The sequence below is a fragment of the Phasianus colchicus genome, chromosome 1 (genome assembly GCF_987193195.1).
Source record: "Phasianus colchicus chromosome 1, bPhaCol1.hap1.1, whole genome shotgun sequence".
NCBI lineage: Eukaryota > Metazoa > Chordata > Aves > Galliformes > Phasianidae > Phasianus > Phasianus colchicus.
Genome location: NC_143436.1, coordinates 49627862 through 49649294, shown reverse-complemented (window position 1 = coordinate 49649294; position 21433 = coordinate 49627862). Strand labels below are relative to the sequence as shown.

General features: G+C 39.2%; 1 protein-coding gene across 5 annotated transcripts in view; it reads left to right on the top strand.

The window, feature by feature from the left end:
- The window catches only part of GUCY2C (guanylate cyclase 2C), a 56668-nt gene that overhangs the window by 807 nt on the left and 34428 nt on the right, over window positions 1-21433 (top strand). The window contains exons 2-11 of one of the 5 annotated variants that reach the window (XM_090141198.1): window positions 5267-5393; window positions 6838-6912; window positions 8986-9366; window positions 10319-10379; window positions 11007-11312; window positions 12158-12270; window positions 13449-13516; window positions 15979-16194; window positions 18613-18734; window positions 19538-19634. In XM_090141198.1, the coding sequence (XP_089997324.1) occupies window positions 11102-11312; window positions 12158-12270; window positions 13449-13516; window positions 15979-16194; window positions 18613-18734; window positions 19538-19634 (827 nt within the window). In that variant the 5' untranslated portion in view covers window positions 5267-5393; window positions 6838-6912; window positions 8986-9366; window positions 10319-10379; window positions 11007-11101. Of the gene's footprint in view, window positions 1-5266; window positions 5394-6837; window positions 6913-8985; window positions 11313-12157; window positions 12271-13448; window positions 13517-15978; window positions 16195-18612; window positions 18735-19537; window positions 19635-21433 lie in introns of those variants that run through there. The other 4 variants (XM_090141205.1, XM_090141214.1, XM_090141194.1 and 1 more) reach the window with 4 other exon arrangements.

The following is a 21433-nucleotide window of genomic DNA, read 5'->3' as shown; positions in this document are numbered from 1 at the left end:
TGGAGGTGCAGTCTGACAAAGTGATGTCTGACATGGAAGCGCGTATGAAGCAAAGATGTGTTACTGAATTCCTCCACACAGAAAAAATGGCACATACTGATATTTATCAATGCATGCTGAACATTTATGGAGCATAGCAAGGCAGCAAGTGGTGCATTTCATCAGCAATATGAAAGACAAGCCAAGCTTGGATGAGCATGCAGATTTTTATGACCACAGCATAGAGGCTCTTGTTCATCTCTGGTGAAAATGCATCACTAATGCTGCATTTACACTAATTCATGCAGCATGGGCAACAAACAGGAGGAGCTAGAAGCCATGGTGTGACTGGAATATTATGACTTAGTCATCATTACTGAAAAGATTCTCGTGACTGGAATGCTGCAATGGACAGCTCTTTAGGAGATATAGGCAAGGAAGGAAGGATGGTGGGATGACTCTCTATGTGTTTTGATGTTGTAGAGCTCAATTCTGGGAATGATAAATATTGAGTCCTTATGGGTGAGGATCAGAGGGAAGGCCAACAAGGCCAGCATCCTGGTGGAAGTCTGTTACAGACCTCCCAACCAGGATGAAGAGACAGATGAAGCATCCTATAAGCAGCTGTCCAAAGAAGGGCTTCAGAGCTGGTGAAGGATCTGGAGCACAGGTCTTAAAAGGAGCGGTTGAGGAAACTGGGATTGTTCAGTCTGGAGAAGAGGAGGCTCAGGGAAGACCTTATCACTCCCTGCCATGATGTGCAAGGAGGTTGTAACAAGCTGGAGTTGGCCTATTCTCCCAGCTAACCAGCAATAGGACAAGAGGTAATGACTTAAAGTTGCACCAGGGGAGGTTGAGGTTGGATAATAGGAAAAAATTGTTGTCAGAAAGAGTGATGATGCATTTCCCAGGGAGCTGGTGGAATCACTATCCCTGGAGGTGTTTCAGAACCATGTGGATGTGGGTTAGTGGGTATGGTGGGGATAGGTTGATGGTTGAACTGGATGATGAGTTGTTATCCAACCTTAAGAATTTATGATTCTGTGGCAGTGACTATGTTGAAAAACAGTGTTGTAGCTGAGAATTTGCTCTATCAAATAGTGTCATTGTGCTCTTTGTATCTATTGTAGTTTCCATGCAAATAAATAGAAGGCCTTACTTTCAAAGCAACCTATGTAGATAGGAAAGGATGAAGGAATCAGAAAAAAATACTTTTCTGTTGCTAAAATTCTCCCACCTGATCAGCTTCACCAGTCAGGGAGACACTGAGCAGGAGGTCCTGAGGTGAGACACCAGCATGGATGGAGCTCTGGACTCACCCAGAAGGTCTTTTCATGTCCTCCAATCAGTAATCACTCTTTGCTGGATTGCTGCTTGTAGTGTACTGCTGTTAGGATGCTGCATAGTCAGCAGATGATACTGCGTAGGTGTTTATAGTTTCCTGGTAAACATGGCCACTCCATCTATATTACTCTAAACACAAACATGAAGAGTATAATATTAAACGTTAGATAAGCAAGTTGTGTACATTTTAACAGCATACAATAGCTGATCCCTTTGGCATATCCTGGGTAATTTTCAAGTACAGTTGTGACCTTGTTTCTTGTAGCAACTCTGACATTGCAGTTTGCTGCAAGCAGAACAAATCCCTTCTACTCAGTGAAGAACTACACACAATAGCATTTCCAAAACATTAATTTTTATGCTGTCTTAATTGCACCACTAGCAATTCCAGTAAAGAGAAGCAATACATTACACTAATGTTGACAGCTACCCTGAAAACACCTGTCCATGGGGAGATTTAATGAAGCCCCTGTACTCTTGACATTTCTGCTTCCTTGAGAATAAAAAATATTTTGCATTCTCTCAGATAGAGAGAGGGCTTTTGTTGCCATTTGTTTGTTTTGCTACAAATAAATAGGCCTGTTTGTAACATTATTCAGCAATAAAGAATAAACTGCTCAGTTCCTCAGAAGGTGGAACCCGTGTTCACATTCTCCTGGTCACTTTAAGCCAGCTTGGCCCTGGAACAACACAGAGCGTTTGCAGGTGTCCCTGAGCGGTTACACTGCAACCAGGAACCTTGGGAGCACAACAGAACTGTGACAATGCGCCTTGTTTATGAATGTGTTTTCATACAATAGGCCATAAAGAAAGGGAAGTAATCTACGCTCCCATAGAGGATTTATCTGCAAGCAATTAATTTCAAGTTAGTCAATCAAAGTGATAAGGAGTGTGTGCCAGTGATTTGGCCTCCTTTACCAGTTTTTTCTTTTTTCTTTCTTTCTTCTTCTTTTTTTTTTTTTTTTTTTTTTTTAATTAAGTAAGCTATTACATTTGTTAGGAGAAAATTCATTTTCTATAAATACCAACAAAAGTATTTGTCTTTTCAGCGATTGGATTTTGTCTTTTTTTAATGTTGTTCAGTTTCTATATATAAACTAATACAGCACATGTATCTGTTGTCTTATCAGTTGTGTAGGATTTTCTATTATCTAACAGAAAAAAAATTGTTCTGCAGGCCAGAAAGCTTAGCAGTTTTAAGAGTGTCCTTATGAAAACCTCATGAAATCACAAAAACCATACTGACAGGGGTACTGTAAGATTCCTTCTTCCTTTTGGATCTGAAACGATGCCTCAGAAGTGCTTCATTCCTAACTAAAAGAAAATAATAACTTTTGTAAATACCTCACAGCACTTTTCAGTACTGCCATGGAATATTCTGACTCAGCACAGACAGCTAGGAGAAATTAAGGTTTAAGGCTTTAAGGGCTTTTTAGCATACAAATGCCTAAGAAAACTGATTAAAGAAACAGAAGAAGCGGAAATGTCGCTGCGGGAAGACTTTTATGTGAAATGCAAAATCAGATGGGAGACCTTCTGACCTTAACTGTGCTTTAGTTAAGGCAGTTCTTAGCCTATACACAGACCTTGTTTACTTTCATTGCCTCAAAAAAAATAGTGTATTCCACATTGGTGAGCTCCAGCTGAACTTCAACTTACCTGTAACTTTAGAAGGTAAACTTTTTTTTTTCTAATTGAACATAATAGTCTGTTTATCAGTTAGAAAAGTGGAGACATTTATACATAAAGCAGAATTGTAGGTTGCATTTAATAGCACAGATCATTCTTAGCTGCTTCTGCATGACTCAGACAGTTTTTCTGGAGTGTTCTCGGCAGGTGAAGCTGTGACTCTGTCAGAACATTCTCTCATGTGTGAAGTCTACGCAGTATTAAAGGATGGGTTGGTGATGATTTCACGTTTGGTTATGATTTGGTTTCAGTTTGGTTATGATTTCACGTCCAGCCTTGCTGACTTACACAATGAGGTGTATACGGAAAGATGATAGTCAAATCGCTGTTGATTTTCCAGTCTAATCATAACCAGCTGTCAATCAAAGTAACAGACTTTTACGTCAGAAGGATTCCTGGTTTGAACTGCACATTTCAACAGGTAGGCTATGGGTTGAACACATAAAAATCAAGTTATCCCCTAACTTCTCGAGATGCTATCTGTACATAATGTGTGAGCAACAGAAATAGGGAGTGAAATCCTAGAGTTTGGCACTGTGACATTTGGTGTGGGCTCTCTGCATATAGGAGTGGTCTAAAACCTGTTCAAAGCAGTGTAAGTCTCTATTTAAATCTAGTATATGCTAAATTGTGGAGGAGGACTGATGTAATTTAGTCCTGTATTCTCACCAGCACCAAACTGACCTACGTCTTTCTAGAAAGTCTGGTGTAGATATTATTGTGAAGGTGCAGATCAAAGTGGGTAGAGATGTTATGATCTTTTCCTCATATGAAATGCCAAAATGACACTTCATAATTTTAAAGCTAAGTTGAGAAGTTCAGCTACTCTATTAACAATGATGGAAAACTGCTGCCGTTCTTACCATCACCATTCTATTAGCTAGTGACATTATCTTGGAGACTGTGAGCTGTAGGATGATTAATGATCATGTTTATTCCCACACAGAGAAGGAATTGGCCTATACTGACAGCAGCAAAAGGGAAGTCATACACCTGTGACTAAACACCAAGATAAGCATGAGAGATTGTAATGGCTTTAAATAAAAGAAATTCAGAGAGTAGAAAGTGTGGTTTCAGGAAAGAAGAGAAAGGAGGGAAGGAAAGCTAAAGTGAAAGGAAAGGAAAGACAAGAAATGGGAAAAGGTCATCATATAAACAAAGCAAGAGGCTGTAAAGTGATCTTTTCTCTAGCAACAATCACATGTTTCAGTTTCCACAATGTCTGACTAAAATCATGATTTTTCAATAATGATGCATCACAATGTTCTGCTTCTTGTACCACTGAAAGTGCATCTGACAGCCTCTCAGGAGAAGTGATTTGCAGAAGTGAAAGAAATGAAATATTCCCCTGCTAAAGCTACAAAGGCAACTCCTTGATATGAGTAAATGGGAAATGATTCCCATAAAGCAATGATCTTGAAGAATATTTGCTTATTTTTTTTAATGGAGTCAGCAACATCTGAGCATTAATCTACCTTGTGTAGACTGTCAATGATGAGAGAAGGTGAAACATCTAAGTTGATAGCAAAGACCAGTCTGCAGAGAGGTGACATATCATGTATACATTTAATACTCTTGTCAAGCCACTATTGTCCAGCTCAAGGCAGCAAACAATAGTCTTGTGAAACAAAGACCCTGAACAATTAAGCAAAAATGTGTAATTTCTACACTGGTGTCTGCCGATGATTGTCTGGCTTTGTGGGAACTGCACCTTCAGAAACTTCTTGAAACTTCCAGCACATCATTAAGGTTCAGTCAAGTTAGTAAATGTCACTTTAAGCTGCTCTTGTATTGGATTTCAGCATCAGCAGTTTTGGAAGTTTATGTATGTGCTATGGGAGGCAAGACAACAAGCAAATTTTGCAAATCCAAACTGCCCCCACAAGACAGTCTCAGAGCTGAAAATGCAATGCATGCTTAGCTGTACCCACATAAACTTACCTGAGTAAGAAAGCCATATCATTGTGATTGCTATGGACTGGAGAATGCAGTTGTATTGGTCCAGGACTTGGGCTGAAATATCTGCACAATATTCCACTGCCAAATGGATTTGTAAGCATGCACTATATTGAAGATCTCATAACTGCATCCCGTCACACAGTGTAGACCTGGTTAACATTAAAAAAAAAAAGGACTTGAGGAGACTGAAGTACATGTCCAAGACACAAATTATTACATGAGCCTCTTACCTTTGTAACGCAAAATGGGACAGATGTGTGCACTTTACAGATAGCTCCCATTTGTCTCTTGACAGAGCTGTATCCTGCTGAGCCTGAAACAGTGTCTAACTCTTATATTAGACTATGTCCCGTCACTCTGGAAGCAAAATTCTGCATTGAGGGTCAGCTCTGTGATTCCATTTGGCTGCCTACTCCGGTGCGGTGAGTATTCGGATATTAGAAAATTGTTTGACTCTATTGAACTGTAGATTATAAATATGTCCTCCATCTCAATGCTGCTTTTTTGAGGCTTCAGCTAGCATGGTAAAATGGTCCCAGGCAGAAGCGTTCCTGCCAAGAGCTGCCTTTAGCTGCACTGATGTTCTTGTATTTACCTTCCTCACCAAGCTATTATCTCTGTGTTGCTCATCACCCTCCATTATGCTAGGGTTAGCTGATGAGACCTTATATCCTATATCAAAGACTCTGTAATCCCTAACCACCACCCTGATTACAGGTTAGGAGCCTGAAGCCTCTCTGAAACAGTTTTGTTAAACTTAATACATATATATATTTTTAACTTCACATGAAACAACCAATTCACCTTATTAACTTACTACCCCTACAACTGCAGTAAATACTGAATAGTTCTCCAAATGCCATTTACCAATGCTTTTTTACAAGCTCAGGTCTACTGTCAAGTCATAGTCAAGTTGAACTTTTCACAAGGAGCACCATTCTTTTGTGGGTAGTGGGAAATTCCCTCAGCCTGTCTTTATCTGACAGGGTTTGGTCTCTGATTGAGTCAGCAGAGATCCTTTGTTTTCTACTCTTAAATAAAGGCATGTTTTCTCCGTGTTTGATATGTTTGATGTCTTATATTAGCTGATATCACAGAACATTTTCCTCTGCCTGATACCAAGACTGAATACCAAAACAGAGGTTGTTTGCTTGAGCTAACGCCAGTTGCAGCTGTTTCTCAGCACAAGATCTGATTTCTCTTCTCCCTTGCTATTGATTAGAATAATTCAGATTTGAAGCTACAAAAGTCTGATTCACTTGGGCCTTGCACTCACCATAAGGACATGGTCAGTCCTTTAGAGAAAGAGTGGAAAACCAGAAGTTGAGATGAAAGACTTCTTACTATTTGTTTAAGTAATATACAAGTCACATGGCTGAGTAATATTCATTTCAAACTGTATGAATTGGGAAAGGGTTAAAAGGAAGAACCTTTCTTCATTGAGCTACATGTTTATGATCCATCACACATTTAGCTTCATGTTCTGGTATGCAGCAACACAGAGCAATGGGAAAATGGGGCCGCCACCCAAAGTCCTGTAATGCTAGTTACAACTGTTGTAATCCTTGTCTGTAGATTTCCCCTAACTAGTTCGTTAATTTCTGACAAGAACAACAGTGCTTTGCAGCTGGAGTGTAATTCCACTCTAATCTATAGCAACAGCTATGAACTCCAAGGACAGAGTGATAAGCTTGTGATAAACCATGGAAATGGCAATATAATAAGGACTTCTACTTTATCAGGGTTTGTTCTAGATCAGGATCATGCTGATCTATCAGGATAACGCAACATGTGACCCACATATTTGCTGTTCATTAGGATATAGCTTCAGTCCTAAAGAGTAATATTTCTGTTTTTTTTTTTAAGATGTTCTTTGTAGACAATGAGAAGAAAAAAATAAAAATAAAATCGTTCCAGTAAGTCAATACAGCTGCTCTGCAGGTATGTTTCTCATCATTTACATTATTTTCTTTGAAATCTGGGTAGTAGAAAAATTGACGATTGTTTGAAAGATAGATAAAAAATGTCCTGGGTATTTCTGTAATATTCAAAGTTAAAGGTGATATCCTTCTACTGGACAGACTAGACTTGTAGCATACTGATATTAAATAAACACAGACGGTACTTTTTTGTTTTCTTTTTTGTCTCTGATCACTTCTTTTTCTTATTCGAACCTCTAGCAAAATTGAAAAAGAAAAATAATTCTATTTTCTCCAACACGATCTTCTAAATCTTTTTAAAGTGAGGCTAAAAGCTGCTAGAGCTGCAGACAATCAAAATAATTTAGATGGGTAATAGTGGCCAGAAAATGATCATAACAATAATAATTAAGTGATTCTAAGATTATAAATAATCGCAGCAAAGTTAAAAAAAATCTGTTTTAAAGGACACTTGTCAAGATATTTTATTCTGCGAAATATTCTGTGAAAGAACACAATTTACCACAATGCATGTTTCTTCACAAAATAGTTGATTGAAAAATGCTGTGTTGGTTGTCTTTGGGGTGAAAAAAAAATAGGAAGATGAGTTGACAATCTTTGGTCTTGCTAGGACTATTGGTACCAGCTTCTGTAGTAATAGTTTGACTGTCTAGTGGCAGCTGATACTTTCATGTAGCTTTTTGTTTCTTTTGAGTTTTCTGAGATTTCCATTCCATCTTTTATTTTGTTCTCTCTGAATCATCAAGTGGAAATAATGATTTATAATTAAGCAAAAATTAAATTAGACTACGTGCCAGTGAAAAGGTCCAAAAAAAAAATAAGCTTGGCAAAGGTATCAGAGTTACACATTCCGAATAAAATTGCACTTTTACTGTATGAACTCACTAGGGAAAGGGACTCGAGAATACCCTGGCTGAACTACCATTGCCATTTTTCAGTACTCTATTTCTTCATACAGAATAGATGCTATTTAAGCAATGAAAAGTCTATCACATCAATCACTGAAAAAGGGCTAGAAAGATCTTATAAAGGTTGAGGGAGCTCAAGGAACAACTTTGTGGATATTTTTGCTCTCTGGTTTCTATTCCCCTGAGTATCTTTGAACATTCAAGAAGATTGAGAATAGATTTCAATCAGGAAGTCAGTGCTGATTATCTGTTTCAAATACAGCCTGTTAAAATCTGGTTGTTTATTATCCAATGAAACAGAGGTCGGAACAAACAAAGTGCCATAGATTCAGGAACCAAAAACTTTTCACTAAGTTCCACGATACAGTTCTTTGTAGTGTTCATTTGAGCTGGTATTACTAATCTAACACCCACACATCTCTTATGATGTTTTGTAATTATGCAGTATGTGCATGGGTACAGTTGTTATTGGTGAGAGGCTGAATAGCATTTATTTATTCAGACAAATAAATACAGGACATTGCTACTGAATGTTAATTGTCCTTGTGCTTCTGAAGACAGAGTATGTGACAAGCTTCAGGGTTTATATTCAGCGATTCAAGAAGAGACCTCCATCACCTGTTAATAATGCTAGGATTACAAAGATGAGGTGCTCAAACTGATGTACATACAACTGACTTATTGTATAGGTACTTGCACAAAGTAGACATATTTAATGCTGGAGCGCTTTTCACCTTTCTGACAAGATAATAAAAATATTTGATGCCTAGATGCCACAGAATAATGGGATAATTCATCAGGGAAGTCAGATGCAGTTACCTAGTACTTTATTCCTTAGAAACTGATAAAGAGAGAATAAATAGTTCTAGAAGATGTGCTTTAATGAAGTTCTTAGTATACATTTTCTGGATTAACCTGGGGGCTGTCAGGAGAGGTTATCTTCCCCTCTTATTCCCTGGGATTAAAGATCCCTCAGGCACAGACTACAACTAACACCAAAGTACAGAAGATTTTGCTTGGCAGGCCCATCAAACTTTGTGCTTTACATATAAGACTCAGTTGTCTATTTGTTTTCTGTCCACCCTCATGATCTACAGTATCAGAAACTCTCACATTTACAGCGCAGTGCCACACCTTTTCTTTGTCTTTTTTACCCCATGAACCAGATGCCATCGATCAGTCTGCCGAGTACTTTGGGATCATGTAACAGGGGAAAGTGCGGTGTTCAACCGTGTGCTGAGGAGCACGTGCCTCACCCCAGCTGCACTCTCCTGCAGCATTCCCTTGTGCTCCACGCCACCTGAAAATGAAGGCATCCTCACATGGTGGAACTTGACACTGAGAGATTACGCGCACACTCTGGGCAATTAAGAAACTGAGAAGATAACAGTTCATTTAACTTCTTCTGACTGGGACCTAAGGCACTGTGAAGGCAAGGAGCAAGAGAAGGTGTAAAAAGCGATGCTGTTCTAAGGCTATTTTACCTTTTGTTTTTGAAGAACATTTTAAAGCTGCTATGAAAACTGAACAAATACATGACTAGATAGGTAGGGAAACCTCATTGCTATTACGTACTTATTTCTACTTGCATTAACTGCATGAGTTAACTGTTTCTCTCAGATAGATGAAGAAGAGTATAAAAACGCAGTGATCTTGTTCTGATGAAGTTAAAGACAAAACTTCTATTGACTTATGTGGGTTAAGCTTCAGGCACTTTGTAAATACCTATAAAATGGGCCACTGGTAAGCAGATGCTCTCAACATGAAAAGCTATATTCTGTTCTCCTTATGTGGCTCTGTTCACATATAGTCCAGATCTTTATGTGAATAATGATTTAGAATTACTCTATTAGAAATGCTAGATTAGAAGCGCTGCGGTGTTCAAGGTCTACTCTTAAATGATGTTTTGTGGTTTTCCTTGTTGTTAGGTGTAAGAAACAAACATTCATACAATAGTAACTTGCTGTTAAAAAAAGGATTGTGTAGAAAGTCAATGGAAATACATTTGAAGTGTATTCATCATCTTTTAAAACAGGCTTGGAAAGAAAGCATGGAGTTGTAGCTCTATTGTTTTGTGTCAAAAGCAATGGCAATTGATTATTTTCCTTTTTTTTTTTTTTTTTCCTTTTGGTTTTAAAATTATCAGGAAGGTAATAAAACTAGACAAGTAAACTGATATATTATCTGACAGCCTCAGATTTCAGAAAAGCAGAAACTATTGTAGGTGTGAACAAAGAGCCCAAATTTGCACCAGTCACACTCAGTACTTTATTTAAATTTGCCTGTTGATTCCTTTTATCTTGGACTTCTCTTCCGTGCACAGCCCCATCTACAAGGCTTGTATAGTATTTTTTTTTTTTTTGCCTCTGCTTCATTCATACCTTTCTCAGTATGAATGCTAAGGAAATCCTAGCAGACATACTCATGAAAATTGCCCCAGTGTTCCTTAGAGGGTGGCTTTTAGTGATGCCATTTACAATATGGATTTTGGTCCCACAGGTTGCAGATGGGCCTGTGCTGCCTGGGAGCAGACGTTGGGCACTCTAGTGTGCAATGCTCTGTGAGTACTAATGGACAAGCTTTGTGCTGAGTCTACTCTATAAATGGAAATGAAGGCTTCAGTCTGGAGGACTGCGAAGCAGATATTTCTGCCAACAATAGAAGTGCTCTGATGGTAAAAGCTATAGGAATGAAACTGACAGCTTATCACAGGAGAAAATATATCCTTGATTTATGAGCCCAGCCAGCAAAAATGGTATAGCAACATAACTAGAGATGCTGGGCAATGCAAACATGAAGTAATCAACTGTTTTCCTTTAGGTTTTAATGTACCTTTTATTTTATTTCCATTTTAAAGAGTCTTTTTTACAGTCCATTTGTTCCCTCCCCTTAGTTCTCTCAGCTCATTACCGTGATGAAATGTTAGTGCCCTTATCAGGCAAGGTTTCAGGTAATGCTTCAGTTTTACTGCTTCAGCCTTTCCATGAGCAAACATTCACATCAACCTTTAGCCTCTCTCCTTTCCTGAGTTTTGCTGTTGTTAGTTTTTCACAAACCGAAGTGCCACCTAGGACACCAGAGGGATGGGCAGAAGTGAAGGAAGGAAAGGGGACGGGGAAGTGCCTGAGAAGGATTGTACAGCCTGTCCTTGAGTCTACAGTGCAGAAATCTTTTTTGCACTTGCCAGAAATAAAGTCTATGTAAGGTATCTGGAAGGAGGAGGAGGACTTGACGAGGAAAAGAAAAGAGAGAACACACACAATGGATCTAAATTGAACAATAATGAAGCAACGGATGTTGGGTCTGGCCCTTTGGCTTTTATTCCTCTTTCTGCAGCTATTGCAGCAAGCTGGTTCAAGTAGGTGTAGCGACAACAATTACGTGATCAATGTGATGCTCATGCCTGACTCGGACTTCCCATCAACTTCTGAAAATTTGACATCAGCTGTGGAGGAAGCCTTGTCAACAATACAAAATGAATTAGAGACAGAAGGTAAGGCAATGGGTGTTGGTGATCCCTCTACCACAGTGGTTTCTTCTCACTTTTTGCCATAGCTTTCTACTCATCTGGACTTCATCAAACTGCTTCTCAGACAGGCTCGTTGGTCCTCTGTTCACCTTATATAGGTTTTACAGAAATAGTGGTCTCTTTCTGTGAGAAAAGAAGTGCTCTAGAGATAGAAAGAGCTAGTTTTGCTTTTGTAGTAACTGGCAGAGACTTTCTGCATGCTTTTTAGTTGGGATTGGGAACGTGGAAATTGCTAAACTGAATCAGTTCAGACCAGTAATCCATCTAGTGAAGAAACTGAGATGCCCTTGCTTGAAAACCTAGAACTTATTCATCCGATTTCACAATTGATTATGATGGGAAAAGTGAGACCCTTTCTTCTCCTGGTCAGATTAGCTTCTACTCTCTGAGAATAATTTCATAATAATAATTTCATCTGTTGGTCACATTATGTCTAAAAATGTGAAGAGTCTGCCATTCTCATCATCACTGTCTAAAGTACCTTGGGACAAACGTTCCAAAGAAATGATTCACATTCTGCACCCTAGTTGAAGGAGTTTTTGTTGAATTTTGTTGAAAAGTGGTGTCTCTAACAAAGTCCAGCACTAAAAATGCTTTGTACTGAGAGCACTTGCACCCAGCAATCAACACCAGAGCAAATTCTTCATGTCATCCTAAATAGTGGGATCCAGGTAAGTGAGTTTCCTGGTAAAATAGGATAGCAGACATCTTTGCACGAGACAACTCACACGTGTTGGAAGAAGAGGGATATGGTGTATTAGTGATTATCTCCAGCTCTTGAGGCTGTTCACTTTTACGTTGCATTGCAGGAGTAAAGGTTACAGTCAATGCCTCCTTCCACCACTTCAGATCATCACTATATGTCTCACAAGGCTGTCGCACCAGCACCTGTGAAGGTGTAGAGCTCATCAAGCAAATTTATGTGAGTATTTGGTTTCTCTAAGTTAATTTCCTAAGAAGAAAAGACTTTCTTGTGTATATGTTTGTGCACATGCATGTAAGTATGCATGCATCTGTAGTTCTATGTCTGTCTTTCTATATTAATTTTTGAGCCTGTTGTTCAATTCCAAACTAACTTGAGAGGTAGGTAAAGTTGTCAAAGACATTCCCATGGGTTTTGTGAAGACAAGCAGTCAAACACAGAGACCTTACTAGACAGCTCCCTAGAGGCTGTCATTTGGTAGCAATGCCAGCCGAAGCAGCCACCTGCTTCAAGCTACTTTTTGCATCTTCAGGTTATCCCTTCTGTCATATCTGCACATGGGGCTACATAACCAAAGTAATCAAATAATAATTAAAACAAATGAACAGCAACAACAAAACCCAACAAACTACAAAGCAGCAAACTGCCCAAATACTCTAACAGCCCAAGTGGAGCAAAGAATGTCAGTTTCCAGCTGGTTCAGTTCCCTGATCCATCGGCTTACAGAAATACATGTGCCAGCACAAAGGAGGGAGCAGTGTGAGCTGGGAACAGGCAGGCAGAGGGCCTGGCACTGATAACAAAGCATAACATGTGACTGTGCCCAGAGGGCAAAGATGAACTGCATGCTTGCTTCTCACTGAAAATGAGATATGCTGTGTAGGAGAAAATGTGTAAATCTCCAAATGTTGGAAAAAACTTCAGTTAGAATTAGTGCCTTGCAAGAAGTTCAAGAAGCTGTGTTCCAGTGGACTTTCTCATGTCTAATCACTGTCACCTCACAGTGAGGCTTTGTCAATCAACTGTGAATTCTCACATCTAACAATTTATGGTTGTATGCTGTAGTCTTTGTTAAGAAGTCCCTTATGGCACACAAAACTGCTTTGGTCTGTACTTTCATGTACGCTGTTGCAACATTTTAATCCTAACCTGCACTCTCCCTCTCTCTCTGGCAGTAAGGTCATACTCTGCCGTTTTGTAGCTCCCTGTGATTCCTCCCTCCTTCACCCTAGCTTTGTTCTTTAAATCTTTCTAAGTCTCCTTTCGTATTCTGTCTTTGCTTTTGCTGAATAAATTCTGGGACTCCTTTTCAAATCTTAAAATTCTCTTCAGTGTCCCATCCTTCTCACCGTGCCACCACACTGTCCCTGCTACAGACCCTCTCTGATCTCTTGCAGGATAATGGCACTCTTGGCTGTGCTGTCATAGGACCTGCTTGCACTTATGCTACCTACCAGATGGTCTCGTAAGTACCACCCTCTCCATGCAATATTGTGTTGTTAAAGATATCAAGTGTTGAACAAAGTTTTTTTGAGCGCAGCAAACCAGCAGAGACATTGGGTTTTGGGATACATCAGGCACTTTGATGTCAACAGTCAAGGCAGTAAGGCTGTTGTTCATAGCCACTTAAGTTTGGAAGGGAAAAGAAAATCCCCTGCAAGAGACTATTGATGCAGTTTCATTACTATTAGTTAAGTGTTTCTAATTGCTCATAATGGATTGATACTGAGCTCAGAAGACATGACTTATCAACAACCGCAGAATGAAAGGAGGATAATAGCTTAAGGCACTAAACATTGAAGAATTGCAGAAATGAGGGTCCTTCTGAGTGGGCTTTCAGTTACTGAGAGGAGCCTGAGTTAGATGTGGCATGAGAAGATAAAAAGCCCCAATTATCTTCAGTAAGGAGTGTTTAGATAGGGAACAGCCAGTTTCATCCTAACTCTTCTGCTTGTGAAAGCATTTCTGAACAATCAGTCTCTCTACTATAGTGTTACACATAAGTCTGTGTAATTCTGTATTGCATTATACATTAATATGTTCATTCTCAGATATTAGGAAAACATGATGTGTGTTGTTTTAGCATAGCTGACTTAAAAAAAAACACACAACAATCATGAGTACAAATCAATACCGTTACCCATGTGAATCATTCTCCCTGCTTTAAACTTTGGTAGCTTTGTAGTTTCACTAAGAAATACAGATAAGATTGAGGTACTTTTTCTTCGAGCTTTATCAGCTCTATACTTTTCTTCAGATGGGATGACAAGAAGTTAGTCCAATATTTCCAGGGAAAAAATTTGATTGATTTATAGAAGAATAAAAATAATAAATTTTTATGTATAAGACCATGATAAAATATTGTTCAAAGTGCCCCATTTTATTCGTTGTGACTCCTAACTTCCCCTAACTTTCTTTGTCTTTCTGTCTGCTGGATATAGAGCTGCCCACAATGATGCCAAAGTCTTTTTCTCAGACTCTGGTAAAGTTACAACAGTATACAGTAAAAAGTATGAGTAGTGGACGTTTATGCATATTACACTATCAGGCAGCTGGATTTGCCCACAGTGCAACAGATCTATAAATCAGAACAAGTGATTCGCTTTACAACACCTTAAGTCAGAGAGAAGAAGGTCCATTTCATTATGAAAAACTTTCCTTGACATTACATCATCTATGGCTGTCTCTGTTGTGACAGCTTTAAAACCTGTAGTTTGCGAAGTGGCACTTAACCTGGAAAATAACATTTTGTCATAATAATGCTGATGAGCATGTTTTTTTGCAGGTATAATACCCTCTTATAAAAAAAACAAGCATGCGAACAAAAGATACTTCACAATAAGGGAACAAAAATACTTTTAGTCTAGTCTGATGATCTGCAGCATCTAGGGAAATACTTTTATCCAACTTTTAGTTTCTGGACAAAAAATTTTTTTTTTTTTTTTTAAGAATCTGCTGCTAGCAGAGGATACAATTATTTGGTCTCTCTGACTGATATTATTGCTCAGCTCCTAAAATACAGTGAAAGACTTTTCTTTTGACTTGTAGGAGTAAATAGCAACAAAACCCTCACCCGCCAGTATGATCACAATACAGACATAGAATACATACCACATTAAAAATTATATTGCTGGGCAGAAAATCATCCAGCATTCATAGCAGATCAGAGAAGAGACCAAATCCCTTTGTTCATCCAAAACTGACATCGCAACATTGCCAAGGCTGTTGGGTTTCTTTATATTGAGCATGCAGCTCAATTTGTAAATACATTTTGTGACCAGTCTACAGGTGTGACTACAGTCACCAAAAATTAACTTACACACATAGGTTGGCAAAAAAGAGTTGAAAACCTGTTAGAAGGATGTAGTTTATTGTGTCAATAGAATGACACAATAAGTGGGGAGTTTTCCTTAAGGTAACTTCAATGCCCCCTTTTTGTAATTTGTTCTTCCAGCCTGGCCCCTAGAATATGCCATATAGATGCATATCCTAGCTGTTATGTATGCCATATAGATCTCCTAGCTGTTCAGTAGGTTGTTGAAAACAAACACTGCTTACTAACCAGCTCCTCAGATAGACAACAGCATCTTGTTCTTGATGATGACCCACCAGCAGAACTGGATGGGTACAAGAGCCATTGGAGTCTCACCATAGTCTGTGGGCAGAAATGGTGCTTGGTACCCAAAGAGACTGGATGAAGAATGTCTGTGCTGTGCAGGGAATTGGAGCCAGTGGAAGAAGACACCCAGATCCATTCAAAAACTGTCTCTGCAGTGCCAGTACCTTGAAATTTGCTTGTGTTCTTTAGGAACCTTCTGTTTCAGGTTAAACTCATGCAGGAAGAGGGAGCTGGGATAGAAACCGTGTAGCAGCAGCCTTGGTGCTACAGCAATCCATTCAGACGTGTCCTCTTGTCTCTCCCCTCAGAGTTGACACAATACTGAGCCTGCCTCTGATCTCTGTAGGGAGTTTTGGACTGTCCTGTGACTACAAAGAAAACCTAACCCGTCTTCTGACCCCAGCTAGGAAAGTGAATGACTTCTTCTATTATTTTTGGAATGAAATCCAGCAGCCATTCAAAACTAGCACTTGGGAATCTGTCTACATTTACAAGAAGAATGACAACTCGGAGCAATGCCTCTGGTAAGATCCAATTCTGTCTCAGCTGTTGACCTAATAAGCTCCATCTCCATCCTCAGGCATGGTTCCTATAGCCTGTTCTAAGTGCCCTGCATACTGGGAGATGCCTTACTGATACTAAAGAGTGAGAGAAGGAAAAGAAGAATTACACCCCTCAGCTGTACTGCATATTGGAATATATTTAAGTATATTTCTCTTTTAATTATATTTAAGTATATTTAAGTATATTTTCTCTTCCTATGGAAAGCATAGCACAGAAGTTGTTCCTGTTGCAAATACCTGTTTTCTCCATTCTTGATGTAAATATTGTGACACAAGAGTATCCTCCATCATAGTCTCCATAAATGCCTTTTTAGGTCAGGGATCTTATCAAGTTCTACACACTAATTGATTCAATCTGAGTGCACAGTTATTACTCCAAAACATTTCAAAGTTCAAACTGAATATTTCTCTGTTCAGCATTACCCCAGTGTTTGCAGAGTTGAAGCTATAGGCTTACCAGTTTTGAAGAAAAGGAGGCAGTATTTATGTTGTGACCTGAAGCATCAGCCTAAGATGTTTCTTGAAAATGCTGGATTTTCTCCTCTCCAGATATCAAACATTGTTACAGTCAAGTAGATGCTTTTATATACTGACACGTATACTTACTCTTCCTTTTTTGATTCTTGCCTTTCAGTTCATGTGAATGTCTCTATGCTCTTTTGAATTACTTTTTTCCAAAATACCGGCTAATTTAAAACCAAACCCAAACAAAAAACATCAGCTATGCTATACTTAGCTTTTCTGCTTCTCCTACCAATGTTATATAGATGTGGAATCATAGAATCATAGAATCCTTTGAGTTGGAAAGGACCCTTAAAGGCCATCCGGTCCAACTCTCCTGCAATGAACAGGGACACTCACAGCTTGATCAAGCTGCTCAGAGCCCCTCCAGCCTGACCTTGGATGTCTCCAAGGGTGGGGCATCCACGACCTCTCTGGGCAATCTGTTCCAGTGTCTCACCACACTTATCATAAAGTTTTTTCTTATATCCAATCTAAATCTCCCTTCTTTTATTTTGAAACCATTTCCCCTTGTCCTATCACAGCAGATCCTGCTGAAGAGTCTGTCCTCTTTTTTCTTCCAGCCCCTTTTAGACACTGAAAGGCCACACTCAGGTCTCCCTGGAGCCTTCTCTTCTCCATTCTGAACAGCCCCAACTCTCTCAGCCTGCCCTCAAGGGGAGGTGTTCCATCACTTGGATAGCTTCTACATTCATAGAAGATAGCTATTATTTATATTTCCAGTTCATGTCCTGAGGATGTTACAGAATTTTAAGCAGAATTTACAAATCTATTGGCTTCAGACCTTCTTTATAACTTCTGAAATGTTAAAGCTCTTTTTCTTTAATGCTGAATTAATAAAAAATTTAAAATTAATTTTCTGTTTTTTCCCATTTGATTGTCATTATTCATCCTAATATAGTATGTAGGATACACCTCATTCTGCTTCAATGGAAACTGTCATCTTGAATTTTTTCAATTGCCTAATTTTAAAAATCTGTTTTTGCTAACACATAAATTGTACTACATGGGGCAATTGTTTTCCTCATGAATACTCACAGTGATAGCAACAGCAAGCTATGTCTCCAACTATGCATATGGTCCTGTAAGTGAATGATTAGCAACTCAGTTCTTGAAAACAGAGGGGAGCAGAAGATATTTTGTAGATTATAGGACAGGGATCTCAGTGTTGCTAAATCAAAAGTTTGAAAGCAAAGAAAATCCTTTTCCTTTTCCCTCTGCATTAACTTTACTTCAAACAGAATGTCTCTTCTCAATAGGCTTAGGCTAGAAGATTTAGGAGTTGGCTGTTCTTGCTTAATCTTTTATCTGGCTTTTACTCACTTGGTTGTTTCTTACCATTCTCATTTTTCACCTTCAAGTTTTAAGTGACTCAGTATAACTCTTTTGCACCTTTTTCCCCTTCCTTTTCCTCTCAGTGTACCTGTATTTTTTATCTGAGATCTTTCTGCAGCTCTCGTTTACTCCTTTGAATCTTCAGATATTCCTTCTAAGACTCCAAGTGGGGCCTTCTACAGCAGAGCTTCCTTGCACTGTTTCCCATTAGTCTCACTTACTCTAACTTCCCCACAGTCCTGATTTTTTTCTTAACTGTTAATGTCTTATTGCATGATTACATTCTCTAAGCCCACCCTTAGTATGACCAGCCTCAACTACGCCTGGATGACTTCTCAACAGTTCTAGTTCTTTTGTGATCTGTATTGATTTCCTGTGGTGCAGAAAAAAAATGCTCCTTTCTGCTTTTCATGTACTGTAGACAGTCTGTCTAGCGTTCTGATTTTTAGGAGATATTGCACAGTGCACATGTGAAGATTTAGCCATTTTTTGACTCTATCTGTGCTCCTTCCCTTCTGCCAGGTACATGAATGCATTAGATGCTGGAGTCACACAATTCTCTGAAAAACTGAAGTTCAAGGAGATTGTGAGGACACAAGATCAGTTTAGAAAACTTGTGAAAAATCCCAAACGGAAAAGCAATGGTAAGGAGGGGCTGAGGGTGCACTCTTCTCTGCAGGTAAGTTACTTTTTCATGGAAATCAGACTATTCTATTAGCTACATTTTAGGAGATGGCACAAACCTCTCAGATTCCCCTAACTATCCCCATAAAATATGGAGGAATATCCTTGTTCCAGAAGCCTTCTGGGATGATTTGTCCCATCTAGATATAATGTTATCCTCCTACATGCTCTGATTTGTGAAAGATTCAGAAATCCGGGAATCACAAGTCCTCCTAATCAAGGCCCTAGATATTACAAGAATGCTTATTTCTCTACCATTCCCATGTTTGCAGCTCTGATATATAAATGGTCCTCACTTGTGCCATCAAAGGGCACTTCTTCTGGAAGAGATCCACCTAAACCTAAAAAACAGATGAGTAATACCTCATTTCCTGCAAAGACTAAGCACCTGGCATCAGCAGGCCAAGGGAGCACAAGAGTGATAAGTAAACCACTTAAACTATTACCTGAACTCCATATGACTTATAAACTTTCATATTCTGTAGCCTGGATTGCATCAGAACTGCTGCTGCTTACTTGAGTGAGATAATGGTGGTGCTCTGGTGCAGTCAAATATAGAATAGGCATTGAGGCACTTTCTACCAGCTGACTTTCCCTTAGGTATCCCCATCCCTCAGATATCCTGTGCAGACGGTCCCAGCATAATGCAGGTAATGTGCCTGAGTCCACCATTGCTACACTGCCTGTCACTCAGGCACCAGGGAGCAAGCAAATGCCCTTTCCTTATCTGTACTTCTCACCTCCCTTTTTGCCCAATCTGTAGTGATCATCATGTGTGGCACTCCAGCTGACATTGGCCAAGACCTCGGGACGGAGACAGTGGATAAGGACATTGTTATCATCCTGATAGATCTCTTCAAGTAAAGTATCACCTTTGCTTTTCCTATTCTCTCTGCACTTTGCTGAAAGATACAGATAATGGAGATGGTCAGTGTGGAACTGTTCTGTTGAAGAAATGCTTTATTTCAAAATGTTTTCCAGCATTTCTTTCCTCTTGTCTTGCTCTTTATATAACTTGTTTGGTGTGTGAATCATGGCACATCTTCTACAACATCCCATTTAGTCCACGAAAGATTTTTCTAAGGCAGTGACCAGAACAGAAATGGTTAACTTCGTCCTGTGGACTCCTCAGGGCAGGAAGCTCTGAAAGAATCAGAGTCCAAAGTTGGTCATGAGCTCTTCACATGAGGACTGTAAACTTTTCATACACTCTATCCAACCAAGGCAGCTGTGGAAATATGGATTGCAGTACATTTTTCTAGGATCCACTTACTCATTATTAAATGACTTAAAAGAGAGGTGCAGTTATTTCTTCCAAGGAGCAACATCTTTGTAACTACAGAAATCTAACTTTTCAGAGATGTTCCTTAGTACTCAGCCTAAGTATTCTGTTGTTCGATTTCATCTTCCCATTACTAATTAGAAAAACCTTGTAGCTGAGGACAGACATTGACTAACTTTATCAGTTGTAGCCTCACGAGCTTTGAATTAGTAAATAAGTGGACCAAGAGCTGATTTCTGGCCCTAAGCTGAAGTGACAAAGCACAGCCCACAGCCATATGGCTAAACCATGCCCAAACTGCTCTTGGGATTGGTTCCTGCCACCCTGGTAAGTCATGGTCTGGGAGAAAGCTAGTTGGTGTAGACCGAAACTAAGTCCAGGACTCCTGTTTGTCCTTCTGGCACACCCAGCTGCCTCAGACTATTTTATATGCTGCCCTCCTTAATTCTGCTACATATCCCTCTGATCTCAAACCATTTTGATCCTAAAACAGAAACAAAATACAGATACTATGTTAGATTTAAATTTAAGCCATAGGAGAAGGCAAAGTCTATGCTTCTACAAGCATCACAGCCCTCAGACAAAGCGATGGGTTTAAATTTCCTTCAGCTCTGAGTCCTGTTGCATCCAAGACACATGGAGTGTTCAAGTCTCCCTCAAGGGAAGGGGTGTGCTGTAGAATTATCCAGTCTGGTGGAGTCTAATGAAGTTTCCTTTCCATCTGGTTAGTTCAGTTCAAGCCTCAATGAAAAGCAATTTGAAATTATCTGGGGTTAAAAGTGTGATGTAAAAGTTGTAAGATTCAGAGAAAGGCAGGAACGGGGTTGTGGAGTTGTGATCTCATCTGATGTCTGAGGAGCAGAGCTTGTGGTCTCCAAAAGCCCTTAATACCTTAGTACTTACTGAAACAAACAAACAAACAAACCTTTAAAAGGATAATCCAAAATTCTAATAAGAGAAGGTTCCTACAAAATGAGTTTTTAATCAGTCTAGCTATAGCAATTGCTAAATTCCTCTGTGGTACATGAATCAATATGTTTTTGCCAGTCTGGGGAGCTCTTCCAGATGGCCTGTCAGGATGATGAAACCAAAGACGCCTGAAAGCTACAAATGTTCCTGCTTGTTTTAGCATGCTTTTCAGTTCACACAGTTTCTTTTGATTTTCCCAGATCACTGAATGAAAAAAATAAATCAGTAGGATGCTCTCTGAGCTCTCTGATTGTTTATGCCCTCCTATTAAATGTTTACAGAGCAACTCCTGCTGTTATCAATTCTAGCAGGAAATATCAGAATTAGAGGAACATGTAAAAGAGTGCTAAAGAGGCCAGAAATGTGCACACCAACATGAAAAAAAGTGACAGATCCCAGTACTATATA